The sequence below is a fragment of the Trichoplusia ni genome, chromosome 26 (genome assembly GCF_003590095.1).
Source record: "Trichoplusia ni isolate ovarian cell line Hi5 chromosome 26, tn1, whole genome shotgun sequence".
Taxonomy (NCBI): Eukaryota; Metazoa; Arthropoda; class Insecta; order Lepidoptera; family Noctuidae; genus Trichoplusia; species Trichoplusia ni.
The window spans coordinates 3,550,100-3,573,110 of NC_039503.1; the positions used below are offsets into that span (position 1 = coordinate 3,550,100).

The following is a 23,011-nucleotide window of genomic DNA, read 5'->3' on the forward strand; positions in this document are numbered from 1 at the left end:
TAAGACTAGCAAGAGCGATATCTTAAATTTTAAACTGTAACAGTTAATTCTTAGTAATGTTGATCATTACCTCCTAATGACGACACGGCACGTTGTCCAAGAAAACACTTCCTACTACTGTTTTATGTTCCATGTTTACGTGTTGTCTGGTCACAGACCGAGCAGTCATTTGAAACAAAACCGTGTTACCTGTGTAGTCTGTCTTCGCTGGCTTGTCTCCGTACATTTATTGTAAGTATCAGACAGTTCAGTCTATGATGTTTAATTTTAATAACATATATTATGTAATTAAAAAGGCGTCTCGACAAAGTCCAAAACAAGTTGTGATTATTGTAATAATTGAGCGTATAATGTAACAATTATAGTATACAATAACGAATTGAATAAACTGTTTTGTCTCAAATGAGCTCTCTTAAGAGACAGTCTCTCTGTGATCCAGAGGTATTATGAATATGTAATTGCGGATACTTTATGATGTGATCCGAACTTAACATATAACATTATGTTAAATGAACACCAATTTGTTGAATATTTCACTACTTATACATAATGATAAGTACATACACAACGCACACACACACACAATGTATGTGTGCCGACCAAATACAACGTATAAATCATTTGGACTATTATCAAATACATAATTATATTAAAATTATTATTTATACAATGATTTCATCACAAATTATTATTTTATTCAGAATCAGTTTGCGTTGTAATTACACGTGTGTACAGTCGTCGGCGACAATGGTTCATATTGAGCTGCCTTCAAATAAAACTGTATTAGTTTTAGTAGTAAAACTAATTTCATAAATAATACAATAATATAAATACGTTTTGTACAATCACTCCCGGCGGCGACTGTACACGACGCGAGCGTCCGACACGACACCCGGACCTGTGTTAAGTACTATACACTCACACACACACATACGTGTTGTTCGTGCCGCTTCGTGCGCGCTCGTGCGGGGTCGTGTCGCCGCTGCTGGCGCCCGACTGGGGCCACACTTACGCTATTCTTACATTAATACAATGTTCACAATTTACACTTTCCCTTACATGACTACACTTATTATACAAGTCACCGCGGGTCACACTCAGGAGCGGCGCTTGCGGCGGCAGCACTAGTGTTGTGCTGGCTAGTGTTGCGCCGCGCCGCTCGCCGCGCTCAGTCGCGCAGCAGGCCGCGCGCCTTGGCGGTCAGCTTGCGCACGCGGCCGCGCGACGAGATGGACACGCCCCCCGCGCCGGGCGCCGCCCCCGCCCCGCCCTCGGCCCCGCCCTCCGCCCCGCCCTCGGCCCCGCCCGCCCCCGAGCTGCCGGACGCCGCGCCTGCACCCAGCGACCAGTCGTACCAACAATTACACTACAAGTATTGTTAGTCTTAAAGCCTCTATCACCATCTAATAGTATTCAAGTTCTAGACATTGTTAAATTGCGGTAAAAAAGATATAAAAGGCATACCATTTCGAATGGATGTCTGATGTTTGTGAAACCCCCGCGACACAAGGATTTAATTCCTTAGCGCGGGATTCGTTTTAAAAAGAAAAATTAAAATAAAAGAATGCTTAATCAATTTAAATTTAATTCGGGCTCTGAGATTGTGTAACTGGTATATGGAAATCTTATCAGAAAGTCTAATACAAGTGTCACAAGATCACTATTACTCAGAATGCAGAATACTCGACACAAAATCACAAATGAATGGGGCTGAGGGTGGGAACAAAGGTGATGGTCATCACTGTCCTATTATTGCTCAAGTAAGAAATGTCATAAACCTTACTAAGAGTCGGTGACGGAGGCCTTAGCATTAACCACACAACAAGCAACATACAAGTCAATTGTTACTCAACCGTTTTAAATTACGAAATTACTATTTATCTATATCTGTTAATAATTAATAGATCTTAAAATGACACTCTATTCAAATTTTATCACATTGCATTGTCCTCCTGAACATTTCAGCCTGCTAGCTTATCAGGAAGTGCCTCAAAATTGAGTTGCAAAAATCTAACCGGAACGACAAACACACAAGAAAAGTGAGTGTATAAAAACCCTAAAACAAGAGGAAGTAGGAGGAACAAGATTCTAATGTTAGTTCGCATACAGCAGACCTCTTGTACTGTTTTGAATCCGATTTTGATTCCATTCCATACCAAAACATCTTGGTTGAGATCGAGTAGCGACTGTCCATAACACTAGGATACTAAGGCCCATTCAGACGATGCAAGAAATATCGTGCATCTTGTAATACATAGCTCGCGATATTACTTAATGAAACGACATGTTCACTTTAAAAGAGACTGTGACCCCTGAGTTTGTTTCAACGTTTCTTCTTAGGGTAGTCAGATAGGAAATGTCGATTCAGCGTTCTCAAAAAGACATGTAAAAGTGATAAAATACCTTTTTTGCAGAATAAATGATTTTATTTCATTAGTAATTTTCAAAGCCGAGTTAAAGTGTTTTAAATAACATGTTCCGAGACATGATATCTGTGACATCGTCTGAGCGCGCCCTATGAGTACTGACCGTGGTCGTGCGCGGCGCGCGCGTGCCCGTTGAAGTAGTTGTGGTCGCTCGTGTGCGACGCGCTCGCACTGCCCTCCGCGCTCGCGCTCTGCCGGGAGGGGAGCGTGGTCAGAGTGCGGTCAGAGTGCGGTCAGAGGGGGGTCAGAGTGTGTCGGGTACCTGCTGCGCGTGATGGCGCCGGCGCCGGGCCACGTGCGCGTGGTGGGTGCGCGCGTGGTGGTGGTGCTGCAGGCGCTTGCTGATGGCGGCCACGGAGTCCTCCTCGCTGTCCTCGTTGTAGCGGCGGCGCGAGGCGCGGCGCGCGCGGGGGGCGCGGGGGGCGCGCGCGCGGTACCGCTGCAGGGGCGCGTCCTCGTCGGACGACACGCGCGGCCGGTACGACCGGTCCGACGAGTAGCGCCCGCGCGACACGCGCGACGCCTGCGACCCGCCCGACGCGGACGACGACGAGGACGACGACCACGACGGGGTCAGGCGGGAACGAGTGCTACACAATGCATTACAAAGTTAATATTTCAGCCACATTTCAGGCACTTTCCAAAATTTTCGACATTCCTGCAGATGCTTTCTTTAGAGAAACCTATAGGGAACGTAACACAACAATTAGTCCTGTGCAAGCAGTAACACGTGAGTACTGACCGCTTGACGGGCCTGTGCCGGGACCTGTCGCTGCTGCTGCTGGTGGCACTGCTGCTGGAGGAGGGCGCGGGGCGCGGGCCCCGGGCGGGAGGGCCCCGGGCCCCGCGCGCCCCCCGCCGCCTCTTCCTGCGCGCGGGGCTGTAGGAGAGCTCGACCTCGTCGTCGCGGAGTTCCTCCTCCACGACGCGGATGTTGGAGGAGCCGGAGCCGGATCCGGAACCCGACTCGGAGCCCGAGCCCGCCCACGAAGACCCCGCCTCCGCTGAGCCGTTCACTGGCTCGTAGAAATCTGTTGGAGTACAGATATTTGGTCAATATATAAGAGGTGCATCTGAATGAAACTAAACAAATGAAAAATTGGGGCAAGGACAGGGGAATGTTGAAGACATGAATGACACAGAAGCTGTCTGTGACACTAAGTGCGAGGGGGGTGAGAGCGTGTGTATGGTTTTGGTGACAGTAGGAGTGAGTGTCTCCTATGTGTTGTACCTGGTGGCGGCGCGCGGCTGGTGGAGGGTGCGGGTTCGGCGCTCGCGCTACTGCTCTTGCTCTTCTTGCCCACGCCCTTGCCTGGACAAACACGGGACTCATTAGTAAATTATACATAAACAAAGCAGATGTGTCTAATAATTAACCCATGGAGGACACCCAGCGAAAGTCATAAGGAACGGAATGCAAAATATCAAGAACAAAGAGAATGTTAATTTCTTTTTGCGTATTGATCAGGTTCTAACTTACTAAGTTATACTGTTCGTCAAATGATTTCAAATTATCAGTATTTTATACGATTCCCATATCGAAGGCTTTACTCAAATCACATAGTTATAAACAACACTTTTTTATGAATATTTCCGTGAAGTTACCTTTCCTATGCACGTGCAGCGGCACGTCGCTGTCGGAGGAGTCCGGCGCGTCGTGCTGGTCGCGCGCGTCGTGCGCGTCGTGCAGCGCGCGCGCGGCCCCGGCGTGCACGCGGCGGGAGGTGGCCGCCAGCGTCTCCGAGTCCGAGCTGGCGGATTCCGCCGCCGCGGAGCCGTTCAGCATCTCTGATGCTGTGGGGAATAAGGAATTTTATCCTTCTTGTCACGGGGATATCGCGAATATGGTTGTAGTGCATATGGGTATGCTGACCTGTGTGTTCCCTGGCGGCGCGGCGCGTCCGGCGGGGGGCGCGGGGGGCGCGCGCGGGGGCGCGGCGGGGGCGCGACGACTGGTAGCGGGACCACAGCGCCTCGAACAGCGCGGACAGGCGGACCGTCATCGAGTAGATCTGCGGACCGCGAGGGGAGAGTGAAGCAACATCTCACGCGTACAGAATGTGTGTCAGTATGTCTGTGTGCGACTGACCCGGCTGCGCTTGTTGGTGTTGTAGAGGCGGCTGTTGGCGAACACGCGGCGCACGTCGGCGGCGAAGTGTTCCGCGCGCGAGTAGTGTCCGGCCGCCAGGCGGGACCGGACCGTGCCCAGGTCCATGGGCGAGGCCACCACGGACAGGTAGTCCGGGGCCTGCTCCGGGGCCACGGGCTGGCGGAAGGGCTCGGCGTCGGCGGACGCGGACAGCTCGCTCAGCAGGCGGGCGCAGGCCTCGCGCCAAGCGGGCGGGGCCTCGTCCTCGCTGCGGTAGGCGGCCGCCAGCTCGCGGTAGGCGGCCAGCACGTCGGCGTCCCGCCAGCGCGCGATCAGCTGCAGCAGCAGCTCCGACACCAGCCGCGCCTGGCGCACGATGGGCGCGTGGGCCTCGTTGAACAGCTCGGCGTTGCTGGCCAGGTAGCGCGCGTCGAACATGGCGGCGGCCGCGCGCCGGTACCACTGCGCGGCGAAGCGGGCCCGCATGCTGGCCAGGTCCACGGGGTAGGCCACGCAGCGCGCGTAGGCGGGGTAGCGGGCCAGGTCCACGGGCGCCAGGAAGGGCTCGGCGGCCGCCAGCGACATGACGCTGGACAGGTGCGCGGCCAGCGCGCGGCAGGCCGCGGCCCGGTCCCCGCGGCCCCAGTCGCCGGGCGCGGGCCGGTACAGGACGGCGTCCAGCTCGCGCGCCAGGACGGGCACGGCCCCGCCCGGCTGCGGGGGCAGGCGCAGCGGGTCCAGCGGCTCCAGGTCCCAGGGCGACAGACGCTCCACCTCGCCGTTGTCCCAGCGCACGCGCAGCGCCAGGAACTGCTGCGCGGCGGCCGCGGCCCAGGCCTGGGCCTCGGGGCCCGCCAGGCCGGGCGCGGGCGCGGGCGCGGGGGGCGCGGCGCTCTCCAGCACGACGCCCGTCCACCAGCAGTCGTCGATCATGCAGCGGAAGCGGTCCCCGGGGCCCCAGGCGCGGGCGGCGGCCGCCTCGTACTGCTGCTGCAGGACCAGGAAGTCGATGACGTCGGGCATGTCGTGGTAGCGCACGGTGAGGGAGCGCGGGCCCGCCAGCGCGCAGGCCAGCCGCAGACACGCCACGCGCGGCGGCTTGATCACGTACTTCATGCCCACCACCTTCACCATCTCGCACTCCTGCACGCACACATAGAGACGACCTCGTTACAAACTCCTGCTGGTACTCCCCCTTCCCCCTGCCCCCCCCCACTCTACTCACGTAGACGTGCGTCCGCTCCCAGGGCTTGTCGCGCGGGTTCACCTTGTACACGTCCTTCTCCGCGACCGCCTCGAAGTACCGCTGGTGGCCCTGCACGTAAAGTGTCACGGTATGAGTTGGTGTGGTGTCAGTGTGGTACTAGCGTGTGTCGGCGCGACGCTCACCAGTCGGAAGTAGAGACACTGGTCGCCCATCTGCGGCTGGTAGGGCGCCTTGCGCGGCTGCGTGGCGGTGATCCAGTCGCCGGGGCGGTACACGTCGGGCAGGTCGTCGGGCGGGGGCGCGGGCCCGGCGGGGGGCGCGGGGGACTCCGCCCCCGACCCCGAGGGGGCGCGCGACGAGCGCTTCGCCGTCACCGTGCTGGGGCTGTAACTGAGACGGGCTCGTCAAGCAGCGCCTACCATACATGTGGCATTTGACTAAACTAATAATAAAAACTTGTAGTCCGTCAGACAGATTTACAAAAATATTGAATACGCACATAAAGCACTTTAGTTTAGTAGTAGGATGTAAAACATCACTTGCTAGTAAGAAATGTACTAGTAAGTGACGTCACACGAGACTCTCAAGAAATCAACTTTCACAAAATCTTTTTTTTTTTAATTAGTTCAGTTCTGTTTATCATGAAGCAAACTGAACATAACTTATTTATTATTTATGTATAATATGTATGTAAGTGTGTACGCACCGGTTGGTGGGCAGCGGGCGGCGGCGGGCCCGCGCCGGCGGAGCGAGCGCCGCGCCGGCCTCCCAGTCCGAGTACTGCGAGGAGGACGACGAGCTGGGCACAGACAGACAGACAGGTTAGCTGTGAGTGGCTGTGAGCGGAGGGAGTGTGTGTCAAACGTAGCTTGGATACTCAGTGCGTTATTAGAAAGTTCTTTAGACAGGTCAGTGTTGTGCTTAATGTTCAGATTTTGGGCAATTTCATAACTTGATAAAAGTTTCCTTTGAGGATGGATAGTGAACATAAATCTGTCACTACTTATTTTTAAACAAGTTTCAGAAATAGAATGGCATCTGTTTCATATGATACGGTTCTATAAATTGATGAATATTATAAAGGTCATTTCAATGTGGTAAAAATATCTGTCCGTATAATAATAGACACCTTGAAATGAGATAGAACATCATTGCTAAGGGGTGTGTGTATGTGAGTGTCGTGTGTTGTGACCCACCTGTCGGTCTTGGTCCCCGCATGCGAGCTGAGAGAAACGTGCAGCGTTAGCGATGCGGAACACAATATATATGTATACAGAGACTGTGAGTATGTATGTGAGCGGGGTGTGGGTGTGTGGGAGGTACCTGGTGTCGGTGTCGGAGAGGTCGAGGCTGGAGTGCGGCGAGTCGTGGTCGGGGCGGCGCTCCCACTCGTCCGAGCTGTCGCTGGCGGGCGGCGAGGCGGGCTCGGGGGGCTCGGGGCGCGGGGGGCGGGGCGCACGGGGCCCGGGGGCGCGCGCCGGGCGCCGGCCCGGCCGCCGCCGGGGCCCCGCCGCGCCCTCACCCGCCGTGCTGATCATGAGCGGGCGGCGCCTCATCTCGCGCCGGTACCAGGCCTGCTCCAGCGCGTTGAGCTCGGCGGCCGCGCGGGCCACGCGGGCGGCGGCGGCGGGCGCGGGCGCGGCCACCACGCGGCGGCAGCGCCCCGGCGCCAGCAGCGGGTCCCCGCGCTGCCAGCTGCCCGCCGTGTAGCGCACGCCCTCGCCGCGCCACACGCCGCGCGCGCCCCCGCCGCCCGCGCCCGCGCCCCCGCCCGCGCCCCCGCCCGGCGCCGCCAGCGCCTCGATGAGCGAGTCGATGCGGGAGCGGGGCGCGTCCGCGGCGGGGATCAGCTGCGACAGCGCCAGGTTCTCGCGGCCCGGCACCAGGCGCTGGAACTGCGGCGGGTGGGGGGCGCCCTCCACGTCCACCAGGAAGGGCGGCGGCAGCAAGTGCGGGGGCGTGTCTGTCTGCTCGTCGTGGGCGCCGCCCAGTGCGTCCACCACCACGGGCCGGTAGTCGGTGTGGAAGAACAGCTCGGTGGGCAGCTGCGAGTAGAGGCGGTGTCCGCGGCCCAGCCCCAGCAGCAGCAGGTGTCCGTGCGAGTCGGTGGCGGCCACGCTGGCGGCGCCGCCCCACTTGGCGTCGAAGATGGCGCCGTCGCCGTGGCCTTCGATGCGGTTGTGGAAGCGCGCCAGCGGCTCGGGCGCGTTCGCGTCCCACACCAGCAGCTGGCCGTCGTGGCCGGCCGACAGGAACACGGCGGGCAGGAAGGGGTGCGCCTCCAACACGTAGGCCTCGTCGCGATGCCCCCGCAGGGCCCGCACGGCGGCCCCCGAGCGCGCACACCACACCCGCACCGTGCAGTCCGACACGGCCGTGAGCACGAAGGCGTCGCTGCGGTCCCAGCACACCATGGTCATCTTCAGGCGCTTGTCGCCGGGCGCGGGCTCGGGCCGCAGCAGGACGTGCCTCCACTGCGTGGCGTGCAGCGTCCACAGGGCCGCGCTGCCGTCCTTGCTGCCCGACACGAAGCGCAGCCCCCTGTGCGCCCAGGCGATGCTGTCCACGGCGTCGTCGTGCGCGGGGGTCTCCAGCACCCGCTTGGGCCCGCCCGGCTCGTGCTCCACCGTGTAGATGCGCACGTGGTGGTCCGCGCTGCCGGCCGCCAGGAAGGCCCCGCCCGCGGACCAGGCCGCACAGATCATGTGGCACACGCCCGGCCTCATGCGCTCCACGTACTGCACCGGCTGCGACAGGAAGTGGCCGTCCGGCGAGCACGTCCAGAAGGCCACGGAGCAGTCCGTGGACGTGGAGGCCAGCCAGCGCACGTCCGCGCGCGCGGGCGGCGCCCAGTGCACGGACGTGATGGTCCCCGCGTGGGCGGCCAGCACTGCGCGGGGCTCGGCGTCCGCCAGCGCCCACACGCGCACCAGCCGGTCCACGGACCCGGCCGCCAGCAGCGCGCCGTCCGCCGACACGCACACGTCCGTCACCTCCGCGCCCACGCCGCGCAGTGTGGCCACCAGCCGCGCGTCCGCCGCGCTCCAGATCTTGATGAGCATGTCGTCGGCGCCCGTCATCACGTAGCGCCCGGTGCAGTCCAGCACCACGCAGTACACGGCGGACAGGTGGCCCAGCGTCCGCCGCTGCAGCTGCAAGCCGCCCAGCAGGCGCGGCGGCAGCATGGCCTGGCCGCCGCGCCCGCCCGCCACGCTCGCCGCGCCCACGCCCAGCTCGCGCGACACCAGCCGCCGCACTGCCGGCCGCACACATTGGTTAGTAACCACACCGCACACTCACCTAGCTCGCTAGGCAGCTCGCAGCTCGCTACTCACCGAGCGTGTGGTCCTGCTTGAAGGAGGCGTACTTGGGCTTGGGGCGCACGAGGGTCTCGCTGAGCAGCGACAGGCGCGCGGCCAGCTCGCCCCCCGCGCCCCCCGGGTCCGCGTCGGGCGCGCCCCCCGCGCCCCCGGGCTCGGGCGCGGCCTCGCCCCCGGAGAGCGCGGCGGGGGCCTTGCGCGCGATGCACAGCGCGCGCTCGCACACCGACACGAGCCGCCGCCATGATATGTCTGCATGTTGTGATGCCTACACATACACGTAAATGTGACACAATATGTATAGAGTATGTAAGTGCGTTTGCATGTCTGTGTTTATGTTTGATACCTTTTTACGCTCATACGACTGTAGCTAATACCTTGGATTAACAATCCGAGTTTACAATTGGACAAAACGTTTTACGAATAATACATCGAGCACCAGCAAAAATTAAAATGCTTATGGCAGCAAAAGCGTCAGAGGAGAATAAGTAAAAATGCTTCCAACTTCCACTTCATAAGACCACAACACCAAAACCCAACATATAATGACTTGTTGACTGAACAGAAAGTCTTGTTTCTATATTTTCAGAGTGGATGTATCATTTAGCTATTTTAACTTCAAATAGCACAGGTAGATATTGAGAAGAATGTCTCAAAAGTGTTTGTTTTTTACGCGTATTAAGACATAATTCTTTAAATAAAGCAACAGCGAAATACGCAAAAAAACAAGTAATTTTAAAGAAAAACTGGAAATTTTTAAAATGTATTGAGTGCTTAGATGTGCTTTTTTCAAGACTGCATCACCAGATCATTTTGAAAGGGTGTGTGGCGTCATGTCAGAGGTCTACGGGCGAGTTGTGCATCAACCATATAATAAAGAACAGAAGAATACAGATATGGATACAAGTTATTAAATTATAAATTAATTAAAAACAACCTCTACTTTACTTCTTGCTTTGAATTCACTGAATTCGAAAAAAATAATTCAAATAAATCATAACTTGGCCTTGAAATTGAGTTTTTTTAAGGAGTTCCTATGACCACCTTCCATGCTTAAGTATCTGATCAGCTCTATGTCATGTCATAATATTGCACTGTCACGCAATTAATTAACAGCATTATCAAAATACGTTGTCAAAATATCACCTCAATCGGAATCCGGGAAGTGGATCAAATTCAACTAGCCATATTTGATTGCAGACAGACCGACAATAGGACAACTACAACAAGGCAACTAGGTGACACTATATAAAATCTACTAAAAAGAAACAAATATTATATCTTCATTTTATTTAGTGAGTATAACATCGCTAGATTAAGGTTGAATCAATAATATTTCAATTAAAACTAATGCACATTAAGAGGTCACTGAACATTACTAACATGCTTTCTTCATCCATCATTAATCATTCAGTTATTGAGTGACAAGTAAGGTGACAGGGGAGAAATGAGTTACGGGGAATGGATCAATGGTCAAGAACTAGAATTTTTATATTTTCTTTAATGATTCTACATTCTTAATAGGGATATTCGATTCTCAAAACTAGCTAACCCAGAAAACATTCTTTTGCCATATAGAAATGGGGGGTTGATAGTACAGGGTTGAATATGTATGTTTTATAATAAAAAAATTGTGGTGGACCAACCTTATCATTTAGGAACACTGAAAAATATGTTTGGGCTGATTCTCAGACCTACCTCTATTCTCTAATATGCACACAAAATTTTATAAGAATTGATCTAGCCTTTTCTGATGAGTTCTAATTTGTGCACCGTGACACGAGAATTTCAGGTATATAAAAAATAAGTTTTTGCCCGCGACTCCGTCCGCAAAGACTTCAGTTTATTAAAAAAAAAAAACATTATTTAAGCCTAACATCAAAGCCATAGTTAATTCCAAAAAAAAGTTACATACAAACTTTGATCCCCGATTACCCCCCCCCCCCCCTTAAAAACCTTTTTTCCAGATAAAATATGTCCTTAAATTTCATTACAATTGGTACAGTAGTTTTGTCATGAAAGCGAAACAGACTGACAAACAGTAATACTCTCGCATTTATAATATTAGTACTGCAATATTAGTATAAATACTTAGCAATCCCCATACTCCCTCAACTTCTTCACTCAAAATATTTCAAACAAGATTTCTTTGACAGATAATACTCTATTACTAACAGTTGTTGTTATTGCATACCTTAATTATAATGTAAACTTGTAGAGTGCCTTGGTACTTCTTCGAGAAAATGAAATTATGGCAACATGTACCTATGTTAAGTCATTCATCTTAACGATAAGTAGTCTCGCTAAGACTACAAAATTTTTTGTATACAATAGTTGTAACTGCACATGTGAGGTATATAACTGTAGTCTTTACTAATATTATAAATGCGAAAGCAACTCTGTCTGTCTGTTACGCTTTCACGTCTAAACCGGATTTTAATGAGATTTGGTACAGTGATAGAGTCGACCTTGAGAAAGAACGTAGGATAGTTTTTATCCCGGCCTTTTGACGAGTTCTCTTGGAAACGCGATATAACCGACCTCGACGCGGGCGAAGCCGCGGGCGAAAAGCTAGTATTACATACAACTTTTATTTGTTTTGTCCTAGGGACAGTTTGTAGATATAAATTCATTTGATCAATCAACTCGACTTTTCAACTAGCCACTCCTAAACATTGTTTAATAAAACTGATACAAACTAGATACTTATAACTTAAAAAACTTGCGATGAAAACTATGTGGCAATCCAGGTATAAACTAGCTATGTACTAAAATTCAACCATAATCGGTAAGTAGTTTTTTCATGAAACAGTAAATAAAACCCATACTTTTAAACTTTCGCGTTTATAATATTATAAACATTATTACGTAACAAGAAAGATAAAAAAAATTAAACCTATTCATAAAAACAATGTTTTGTTTTCAATTCTAAAAGTAGGTACAATTTACTATTGGCATGACTTAAATAGATGGGATAAGATATTATTTTTACAAATCCTTTAAATTAAAATTGTCACTAAAGAATAAAATTATTGTTACAATTAGGATAACATGACTTGTTGTTAAAAGAGAATTTATGTGGTCAGCATTGCAATAACGTGCTATTATTGATTATTAGAAAATTATTCCCAACATCAGAGTAATTATTAAAATTTTTCTTCATAACACTTATAATTTTGTGTAATACGAAAATATTTTCATTCGATCGCGAATGTAAACAATAGTGTACAAGACACGAATACGAAACATGGCGCCATCCGACTGACGTCACGCCATGTTCGTACTAGTTCGGCGGTCGGAGGGAGCGCGCCAGCCAATCACAGCTCAGCGCGGCTGCAGTCGGCGGTAAGAGCGAGACGCCGCACGACAGCTGCGCACACAAGCGTGCGACGAAAAGAGACAGGAGTACTTCTAATTACGACACTGCTCCTTCCCAATAGTGCATGATATAACAATTTTTTCGCAAATTAGCCAAAAACATTAAATTTATCACTTAAACACCGCAAAAACATTTTACACGATATTCCACGGTATTTTCACGATCAAATTCGTGCATAATACATTTTAAGATTTTTTGTCGTTTTTCCACAATTTAATAATTTCTCTTCGCAAAACTCGCAGCAAAACGTAAATAAACACAGTTTCCCATACGAAAGCCGCGAAAACTCACCAATTCATCGTAAGACTGGGCGTGCTCGTTGCCCTCCCAGTCGAGTCGTCGGGGCAGCACCTGCAACCGCACCGAACGTTAAACAACTTTTCAGCGAAGTTTCAGCGAGTTTGACAGCCGCAGCCACGTGCGTCCGCGACCAAAACAACAATATAAGCTCAAACCCGGCACTAGGAAAAGCTCAGACCTACCTCTATCGTCTCGAGCTCTTTTAGCAGTGTCTGCAACAGAAACGGCCAAAATTACCACATTTGTCGACATATAATCATTATACGAAGGTATTTGGAGCCAAATTACCTTTGCAGTTTCTTTCAGAGGACCGCCCGACAGAAATTTCGCTATCAGAAAGTAGAGCTCTGAAATCGGGGAAGCTAACATTACACGACCTCGCACAATAGACACTCACATATTCGAGCCTTATTTTACAAGCACCACGCTTACCGGGAATGACCCTGAGCTCCTCGTTCGACTCCTCCATAACCCTAGATTTATTCCCGAGGGTTAAAACTTAACTTCACATTACATTTACTGTAAAAATCTTGCAAACATTTCACTTTACATTGTTGACGAACAGATAATGCAACCTTCTGTAATAATAGCAAAATGGCGTTTGATCTGTCAGTCAAACAGATTACTGTGTGTTCGTGATGGTAAAACGGTCCACACAATGATTTGGACGATACAGTCTAGATGTCGCTACTGATGAATAAAATGTTTTCTGATTTCTTTCAATAATACTTGTATATTTTTTTCGTTTAATATTTAAAATAGAATAACGCTATTAGACTCAGTGTAGTTTTTTACTTAAAAGCCAAAACAGGATGACCTTTAACGTGACCTGATTAGCAGTCCTTGACCCCCCGTTCGCCAGGATTGACCCAATAGTTTGGTGCTAATTTTCTGCTGGCAACTTTAGTATCATACGTCAATGCGTGCCGATAATGCGAGTTTTGTTGAAAAATCGTAGTAAAATGTATAAAATCGTAATTATATACGATGGGGTTTGGTGTTGATCGGTGTTTAGTGTGTGAAACTATAAGTGATAATAGTAGTTTTAGTGAAGACATTGAGTGTTGGAGGACATTATTGCAGCGAAGCCGGGGCGGTGTCGAGATCTCGCGAGTGCTGCACCTCTGAGGAGCGGGAGACCCGCGGGCGCCGGCGGAGCCTCGCCCGAGCATGCTCCTGCAGCAGTCGTGTGCGCTGCTCACCAAACACACATGTACGTGACCAGATCCTCGTAATTTGGGTCACTGGTGTTCAATAGGCCGTGTTATGATCAATATGTATCGATTGTAGGCTAAATATACTCGTGTCCTGGTGTCCCAAGCACTGAAGCGGCTGCACACAGCCCGCCCGCAACGAGGCCACCCTCTGGAACATTCCAGAGAGTTCCTATCACTTAAAAACACCATTATGCAAATCTCGAAGATAGCTCCACTGATAACAACTGCATGCTATTTTCGTAAACAACAAGTTTTAGAACTAACAAAACATTTACTCGGCCTTTTAAATATGTTTTAATACTTCTTCTCTACTTTTTCTTGGGTATAATATATCTATATTTTAAGTATAAAATAAGAAAAATAGAAAACAGAATGTACTTTTTTTTGTTTAACATTATTATTATTTATCTCTTTTCCAATCAGCCCTGGAATCACTTGTGTTGATTATTTTAATCTCTTATTTGTGTATCCACTGATGTGTCATCTCCCACTTTTGTGGTATCATCACAGTAAGGCTGATATTATACTTAATACAAACTTATATTACTATCATCTTCTTTTACACATTTCTTTTTGAATTTAATATGCTGAAATTGTAATTTCAAAATTTTATGTAAGACAAATTTGTCTGACAAAATAATATAGAGATAGTTTTGAGCTAGGTTGGTAATGGAGTCAGCAAGTGCCTTCAGCTGGACAATAAATGGTAAATTGATACCTAGTCTTTGGGTTGCATGAACTCATATTTTCACAGCATGAACAACTTTAGAAGTCTGAAAGTGATTTTCACAGGAGAAAGTAACAAGATGTTTAATAACGCAGTTACTGTTGAACATGTAATAATTAACAGATTTAAAAAGTCTAAATACCCATGTTCTTAAATGGCACTCCATTCAAATTTTATCAAAATCAGTCCAGCCATTTTCATAGTTGTAGGTTACATTGTCATCGGGTTTGAGGCTACCCTGAAAATTTCACTCTGCTAAACTTATCGGGAAGTGCCTCAAAATTGAGTCGGGTACAAACAAAAAAGAAAGTTAGTGTATAAAAATTTAGGAAAATATGTTGTATTATTCATATGGTATTATTTGTATAATAATGTAATTATGTTGTATTATTTATACTTTATTGCACATAAATAAACAACTTGGATAAAATGTTCTTGGAAATTTCATGTACAAAGACGAGCTTCACCCAAAGTTGGGTTCTCTTGGGAAAATGTATAGTATTCTTTTAATATAGAAACATATGTTTCTAGAAAATTTACCATCATTTTTAGTGCAAGTTTGAATTTTTGAAGGGAACAGTACCTACAAGGGTATATTGGCTGACAGTTTTTTTTATATTATTACGACTTTCCTGAAAAAATACAAGGTAGCTTTATTTTTGAGGTTCATAATAAATAGATTAAAAGGAGACAACCACCTTGTTCAAAAGTATTTTATTGAATACAAGTGAGGAACCAACACTAATGGATTAATTTGTGCTTGTAGAAACTACCGGCATGTCTGTCGCGTCGGCGAGCGGTAGTGCGAGCGCAGGCGGGGGCGCGCCCAGCGGTGGGGGCGCGGCCAGCGGCGGGGGCGCGGGCGGCGGGGGCGCGGCCGGCGTGGGCGCGCTGGGCGGGCTCGGCGGCTCGCTCGAGGACAAAGACTGCGACCTGCTGTGCCCCGTGTGCTTCGAGCTCATCGACGAGGCCTACGTGACGCGCTGCGGCCACTCGTTCTGCTACGCGTGCATCAGCAAGGCGGTGGAACTACACCGCCGCTGCCCTAAGTGCGGCGCCGCGCTGGCCTCGCGCGAGCACATCTTCCCCAACTTCCTGCTGAACGAGCTGGTGGCTCGGCGGCGGGTGCGAGCCCGGGCCGCGGCCCCGGCCCCGCGCGGGCCCAGCGTGCGCGCGCTCGTGGCGGCCGAGGCCCGCCGCCTGCCGCTGGCCGACGTGGACGCCATGCTGGAGCTGCTGACGCGGCGCAAGCGGCTGCTGGAGGCCGAGTGCGCGGCCGCCCACCACCGCCTGCTGTACGAGTTCCTGGCGCAGCTGCACCGGCTGCGCGCGCAGCAGCTGCAGCAGCTGGCGCGCGAGGCGGCGCTGGTGCGCGGCGACATGGAGCACGTGGCGGGCGTGCTGCGCGACCTGAAGGCGGGCGCGGCGGGGCTGGCGCGCCTGCCCGACCCCGGGCCCGACGCGGCCCCGCCCGGGCCCGACGCGCCCGCCGGCGACGCCGTGCGCGCGCTGCGTCAGGAGCTGGCCGACCTCGCCGACAGCGTGGGCGACGCCGCCGCACACACTGAAGGTAGTACCTTGGGGTACTCCTCTTACAGGAGAGGCACTTTTAACTGTGATAGATAGATCATTGCGAGTGTCTGTGTACATATGTTATGTTAATCCTACTGTTGTGAGTTGTTTATTAACATACAAACCATTAAAACATTTAGCAATTACGATGACTGGTAGATATAATTAATGCTCTACTGTATCAGAAGCTGCAGTAGTTCCCATGTCGGGCAGTTTTCCTTCGCATGTAGTATATCGTGGTCTCTCCCGCAGGCGGCAGCCTGGTGGGCTCGGAGGAGGAGAGCTTCGCGGGGGGCGGCGCGGGGGCGGGGGACGCTCTCGCCGCGCGCTGGAGGAGGCTGCACGCGCACTTCGATGACTTCGTGCAGGTAACGTGACGAGCTCGCGCTGAGCGGCAATAGATTTGGTTATAACTTGGATTATATTGCTGCGTTTCCCGAAATTTGGTTATTGTACTTAATACGACGGTCGTCTGTTTGAACTGTTTGACCCCAACACAACATGTCCTCCGCAGTGCTACTTCGCCCACCGAGCAGACGAGCTGTATTTCCCCGGGTCGTCGTCGGCCACGCCCGCGCCGCCCACCTTCACCCCGGCCGAGCCCTGCGCGCTGCTGGGCGCGCCCCCCGCGCCCCCGCCCGCGCCCTCCGCGCCCCCTCCTGCGTCCTCCGCCGCCGCCAACGATGAGAACCACGTACCACTGGGGCCCACAGAGCGCACGCCGGCCGCACACGGCGGCGACCAGCGCGCGCCAGACGAGCTCACAGGCGACCCCGGGCCCAGCCTGGGGCCCACGCCTGGACCCACGCCGGCCCCGGACGGGTCCCCGGGCCCCGACCTGGGCCCAGGCAGCACCCGCAGCGCCAGCCGCGGGCGCGGGCTGGACGCCTTCCGCGAGGACCTGCTGGCCTTCACCCGCTACCGCGCGCTGCGGCCGCTCGCCACGCTCTCGTACTGCAGCGACGCCATCAACTACTCCACCATCGTGTCCACCATCGAGTTCGACAAGGACGAGGAGTTCTTCGCCATCGCGGGCGTGACGAAGCGCATCAAGGTGTTCGAGTACGAGAGCGTGGTCCGCGACTGCGTGGACGTGCACTACCCCTGCGCCGAGATGCAGTGCTCGCACAAGATCTCGTGCGTGTCGTGGAACGCGTACCACAAGAACGTGCTGGCGTCGTCGGACTACGAGGGCACGGTGAGCGTGTGGGACGCCGGGACGGGGCAGCGGTCCCGCGCCATGCACGAGCACGACAAGCGCTGCTGGTCCGTGCACTTCAACCGCGCGGACGTGCGCCTGCTGGCCTCGGGCTCGGACGACGCGCGCGTCAAGCTGTGGGCGCTCAACGCCGAGCGCTCCGTGGCCACGCTGGAGGCCCCGCTTCAACGTGTGTTGCGTGCGCTTCAACCCGCGCTCGTCCTGCCACCTGGCCTTCGGCTCGGCCGACCACTGCGTGCACTACTACGACCTGCGCGCGCCGCGCCAGCCGCTGGCCGTGTTCCGCGACCACCGCAAGGCCGTGTCCTACGTCAAGTTCCTGGACGCGCGCACGCTGGTGTCGGCCAGCACGGACTCGGCCCTGAAGCTGTGGCGGGTGGAGTCGCCGCGCTGCGTGCGCTCCTTCACGGGCCACGCCAACGAGAAGAACTTCGTGGGGCTGGCCACGGACGGGCGCTACGTGGCGTGCGGCTCGGAGAACAACGCGCTGTACGTGTACTACTCGGGGCTGTCGCGGCCGCTGCTGGCGTACCGCTTCGACGCCGTGCGCGGCTTCCTGGAGCGCGAGCGGCGCGACGAGGAGCCCAGCGAGTTCGTGTCCGCAGTCTGCTGGCGGCGCGCGCACGACACGCACGTGCTGCTGGCCGCCAACTCGCAGGGCACCATCAAGGTGCTCGAGCTCGTCTGAGCGCGCGCAGACTCTCATCTATACAGCCCGTTACGTGTACACCCCGCTCCAATGTGCTCTGATGTAAAATAAATGCGGATTTACTTACTGAAGGTCTGACTCTTAATGAATCATCGGCCTAGCCTTTTCCCAACTATGTTGGGGTCGGCTACCAGTCCAACCGGTTTCAGCTGAGTACCAGCGTTTTACAAGGAGCGACTGCCTATCTGACCTCCTCAACCCAGTTACCTGGGCAACACGATACCCCTTGGTTAGACTGGCTGTCAGACTTTTTCAAGCGTCTGACTACCTGTAACGACTGTCAAAGATGTAGGAATAACAGCCGGGACCCACTATTTAACGTGCCTTCCGAACACGGAGTAACTCGTTATGACAAAGCTAGTCACCCATCTACCGACCAAACCGCGTCAAGCTTAGCTTAACCTGTGATCGAATCAATTATGCGGTTATAGCTTAGCCACGAGCTCTTAATGATCAATCGATAATTATTATTGCTTGTTGAATCAAATATCAGCTCGTGTATACTGATATATGGCAGTGTTGTGGTCACAAGCTCAGGTCCTAAGTACGAGACGTCTAGTCGAATCCAGAAGAAAAATATTTAAGATATTTTAAGAATTCTTCTCTCGAAAAAGTCATTCCTTCCTTCATCATCATCATCATCATCCACAGCCTTTATCCTCCCACTGCTGGGCATAGGCCTCCCCTTTTTCGTGCTAATTTCTACGGTCCTGTGCTAGTCTCATCCAGACTCGACCCGAGACCTTTATAATGTCATCGACCCATCTTGCTCCCGGACGACCGACGCTTCTTTTGCCTTGTCTTGGCCACCATTCTGTCACCGCCTTAGTCCACCTGCCATCACTTCGTCTGGCCAAGTGGCCTGCCCAGCTCCACTATTCCTTCCTTAGTCTATAAATATTGAGTGAAATTCTTTGGCTTTCATTTTAAAGGCACAGGTTTGAATAAGAGGGTTGCCATAAGCAGGGTTGTCATAACAAAAATAAATAATAGAACAAGTTACTCAGACGAGTCTTTATTTAAAAAATATACTCATAATCATTTTCTGAACAGTGTTGCCATGCCGCACCATAGCTAATACAATATTAACAATTCTGATACAACATAATATGATTTGGAAGCTCTCTCGCTACTGAACACAAGGGGCCACATCAATGACTCAGCATCGCAGTACACTGCAGTGTCAGGTGGCGGAGCAGCAGATCTCTGAATAATCAAAAACTGACTCAAAAACTATCCACAGAAAGTTCACAATGTGCGTCAAGTACTACGTCAAACAAATATACAATTAATACGAACAGTTTTAAAGTCTGTATTCGATCGTCAAACACACGCCGTCCCTGACACTGCAGTGCCCGCACAGTAACCTGCAGGTTGTGCTAAAGCTTAGCGTTCGGATTGTATAGTTTTGCGGGATCGCGTCAGTTTCTTGGGGGCGAAGTCGTCGGACGAGTCGGAGGCCTCCTTATAGGTGCAGCTGGTGCGGGAGGGGCGTCCGGGACGCGCGGCCGGGCGCGGCGTCCCGGACGTGTCGGACGTGGCGGACGTGACGCCGCGCCGCCGGGCCGCGAACTGGCGCGTCACGTCCGAGTAGCGCAGCGAGCGACGCTGACCGGGGGCGTCTGTGTGTACCAACATACATGGATATCATTATAGCAATAATAAAAAGACAAGTTGTGCCGACCCCAAATCAAATAATTGGGATGAGGGCAAGGGAATGATGATGGTAATTATGAATTGCTGATTTCACTGCTCGGATAGTCAAGAGGTTTAGGTCACCACGCCAAATCCACTATTTGCGTGAAATTGTGTGATCCACGAATGCTTGTCCTGAGTCTACATATTTTGGTCTATATGTGACTTGAAAGTTTGTGCAAAGACTCATTCCTTTCAGTGGGAGTTGTTAAAAAATGTCACGTTATTGAATGACTGTGACTGGGTAGACAAGTTTAGCATTAAATGAAAAATGCGAAAGTCTAGAAAAAGAAGTATAAAACGTTGTCATATTCAAAATCAAAAAGTTTTTTTATTTCAAATAGGCCTGTTGCGTTTCTCAGGCACTTTTAAAACGTTAAATTACTGACTCTAGTTGCACAGATCCAAAGCGTCATTTATTAGTATTTTGATAGTTAATTAAATTAGTTGTCCTAGCACAGGCTCTGTGGCATAATGTTCTTTTGTTGTAATAACTTTCGTGAGAATAATTCACAATTTGATACAATGAAATCGTCCAACATGTTTTCCTGTCTGTCTAGCATAACCACCCGTGATCAAAATAGAGTTGTTGTGTTACCCTTGTCTGAGCGCGCGTCGTGTTCGCTGTCGCTGGAGGCGGACGGCGGCTGGCGCGGCGAGCGACCGCTGCGAGGGGACTCTGCAGTAAACAAGCACTTTGTAATAAAATTGAAAACAATACTTTATCTGTATAATAGGGTTTTGTCAAAAAATATATGTTTGGTCCATCAGACAGATCTCAAAAAAATAACGCACACAACATATTTTTAATGAAATAATTAATTCTATGATATTTTTACAATAAATTAAACTAAACTAATATTTACATTTTTTTTAACTATATCAATACAAAAAGAAAAATATACATTATTTAAAAAGCGTCAAAAAAGACATCTTCATGCCAAAGTCGGGAAACGTGCCCAGAAGGCTGACTGCATTGCCAATTCTAAATCTAATCTAATCTATCCGAAAAACATAGATTGAAAATTTTAAATTTTATTATCTATAAATTTATTAAAGGATTCTTCTAACATTGGGGACCCTAGAAGGCAAAGTGAATACTGGTCTACAACTTTTGTAATAATGATTGATTTTGAATTAGCATAAAACGAAGGGACACCTCGTGTGACGTCACTTACCAGTACGCTCTTTACTAACAAGTGATGTTACTAGCCCCTACTATTTTATTATCATAAGTGCTGTTCGCCCTAAGTCTTTTTTTGAAAAATCTTTCTGACGGAATAAACAGATTTATATTATTACATTTAGTTAAAAGCCCTACATGAAACATGATTTTTGTAATTTCACATTATGTTGTCAAGTAAATCATGTCGCAGAACCCTTTTCCCAAGCAGTGGGCTGCTACAGCCCACATGATCAGTTTGCTTACTTTTTTGTTGTTCACAATCGGTGACTCGTCGTCACTGGACTCTGACTCCGATGAGCCGGCCGCCACGCCTACGGGGACACATTCTATTTTATATTCCACATCTTTCGACGCCATCTAGTCGCAAACTAAGCAAAGCTTGTATTATGAGTACTAGACAACTATAATAATTCTAAATACTTAAATAACAAAGACACAGAACAAATGATCGTGCTCATCACACAAATATTTGTCTTGGGTAGGAATCGAACCCACGACCTCCGGTATAATACTCAGCGTCACTAACCACTAGACCAACAGGCTAGTCAAACATCACATCCCTATTCAACAAATCGACATTCCGTAAATAAACAACTGAAATATTTCAGTTTTAAATTATATTTGGTAATCTTTTGTCGCTTTACTCATGAATTATATCTCTAACTTGTTTTATTAGATAAACTGCAAAGATATTTTACATCTTTTTAAGTATAGTTATCAGACAGATGTGTGCAAGGTAAAAATACATTTAAAAGTGATGATAATATTCAATTCGCATAATAAATTTCATTGCAGCTGAGAGTTGTCAAGAATTGCGTTTTATTCCAAATCGTTACGCACTGTAGCCTACATATGAGGTATGTGTGTCTGTGGGTGTTTGTGTGTGTGTGTCCGTGTATAGTTACCGTTGTGCCTGCTGGGCGCGGCGGAGAGTCGCGGGCTGGAGCGAGGCGGCGGCCGCGTCTGGACGCGCGGGGGGCGCGGGCGCGACTGCGTGCCCTCTGTACACACACACGCATGGAGATTATCATTAAATATCATCAATGTCTGTCTGCTAACTACTGAACCGATTGTGATGAAATTTGGTACGCAGATAGTCTAGACCCTGAGAAAGGATGTGGGATACCCAGCACTGTAAACTAAATTCCACGCGGACGGATTCGCGGGCAACAGCTAGTATTTTTTAATTTTTTTTTCCTACTGCAGGGCAAAGGCCTCTCTTAGATTCTTCCACTCTGTCCGGTCTATTGCTTTTGCCATCCATACAACAGCTAGTATTATTTTGATTTAAAAATTTCTAAGACCTTGACAAACGATGGTGAACACGATGAAGAAACCTGGTTAACTGCTAATACTATCGACTTAAGTTCAATCAAATTGTGAATGATTTAGTTCTCTGGAAACCGACACCAGAGCTTGATATTACCATTTTAAGGCACACAAAACAGAACCACGTCAGTTTCGGGAGTGTGCTGCTTGTTGTTTTCATATATTTCAATGGGATGGCTCACCGCTGTCCCCGCTGTCGGGCGGCCTGGCGGGCGCGGCGGCGCGGCGGGCGAGTCTGGCGCGGCGGGCGGACGCGGCCGGCGGCCGGACGCGCTGCGGACGTCCTCCTGCTGGAAGATGGACGCGCGCCGCCCGCCCGCGCGGGACCCCGCCCTCATCACACCTGCACACACACACATCAAAGACAGCCTTCAAAAAGACTGTCATCAAGTCACCCAGTATCTGACATCTATAAGATTACAAGGCTGCCTCCAAGGCAAGTGCGAGCAATGCATGTAAAAATGATGAGGTTTTCCTAGTGTTTGTTTTATTCTATAAACGATCTTAATTCGTCTAACATGAAAAAATTTATCACCGGGTGTTGTGGCGTCATGTCGAGTATGTAGTGAGTACTGACCGGTGGCGGCGGCGGCCCTCAGACGCGACACGTCGGCGGGCGGCAGGCCCAGCGCGCCC

General features: G+C 50.9%; 3 protein-coding genes across 3 annotated transcripts; 1 reads left to right on the forward strand and 2 right to left on the reverse strand.

The window, feature by feature from the left end:
- Nucleotides 1–1,168: 1,168 nt before the first annotated feature.
- On the reverse strand, nucleotides 1,169–13,333 carry LOC113505718 (bromodomain and WD repeat-containing protein 3). The gene is made up of 18 exons (XM_026888528.1): nucleotides 13,154–13,333; nucleotides 13,010–13,068; nucleotides 12,904–12,933; nucleotides 12,713–12,772; nucleotides 9,058–9,310; nucleotides 7,494–8,978; nucleotides 6,919–7,252; nucleotides 6,429–6,521; nucleotides 5,905–6,112; nucleotides 5,741–5,830; nucleotides 4,516–5,658; nucleotides 4,300–4,438; nucleotides 4,032–4,220; nucleotides 3,658–3,738; nucleotides 3,169–3,457; nucleotides 2,689–3,016; nucleotides 2,530–2,617; nucleotides 1,169–1,332 (listed from the first exon to the last, which is right to left on the reverse strand). Exons 1-18 carry the CDS (start codon nucleotides 13,188–13,190, stop codon nucleotides 1,169–1,171), a joined length of 5,070 nt encoding a protein of 1,689 aa, XP_026744329.1. The 5' UTR covers nucleotides 13,191–13,333.
- Nucleotides 13,334–13,625: 292 nt separating this feature from the next.
- LOC113505433 (E3 ubiquitin-protein ligase COP1-like) lies at nucleotides 13,626–18,236 on the forward strand. The gene is given in 5 exon segments (XM_026888102.1): nucleotides 13,626–13,934; nucleotides 15,432–16,235; nucleotides 16,490–16,605; nucleotides 16,752–17,615; nucleotides 17,617–18,236. Coding segments are annotated over 4 exon segments (2,301 nt in total). The 5' UTR covers nucleotides 13,626–13,934; nucleotides 15,432–15,442; the 3' UTR covers nucleotides 18,145–18,236.
- A 1,315-nt stretch (nucleotides 18,237–19,551) lies between these two features.
- LOC113505719 (translation initiation factor IF-2-like) lies at nucleotides 19,552–22,475 on the reverse strand. Its single transcript, XM_026888529.1, has 4 exons — nucleotides 22,451–22,475; nucleotides 21,952–22,047; nucleotides 20,459–20,539; nucleotides 19,552–19,787 (listed from the first exon to the last, which is right to left on the reverse strand). The coding sequence occupies exons 1-4, from the start codon at nucleotides 22,473–22,475 to the stop codon at nucleotides 19,552–19,554; spliced, it is 438 nt and encodes a 145-aa protein (XP_026744330.1).
- Between the last annotated feature and the right edge of the window lie 536 nt (nucleotides 22,476–23,011).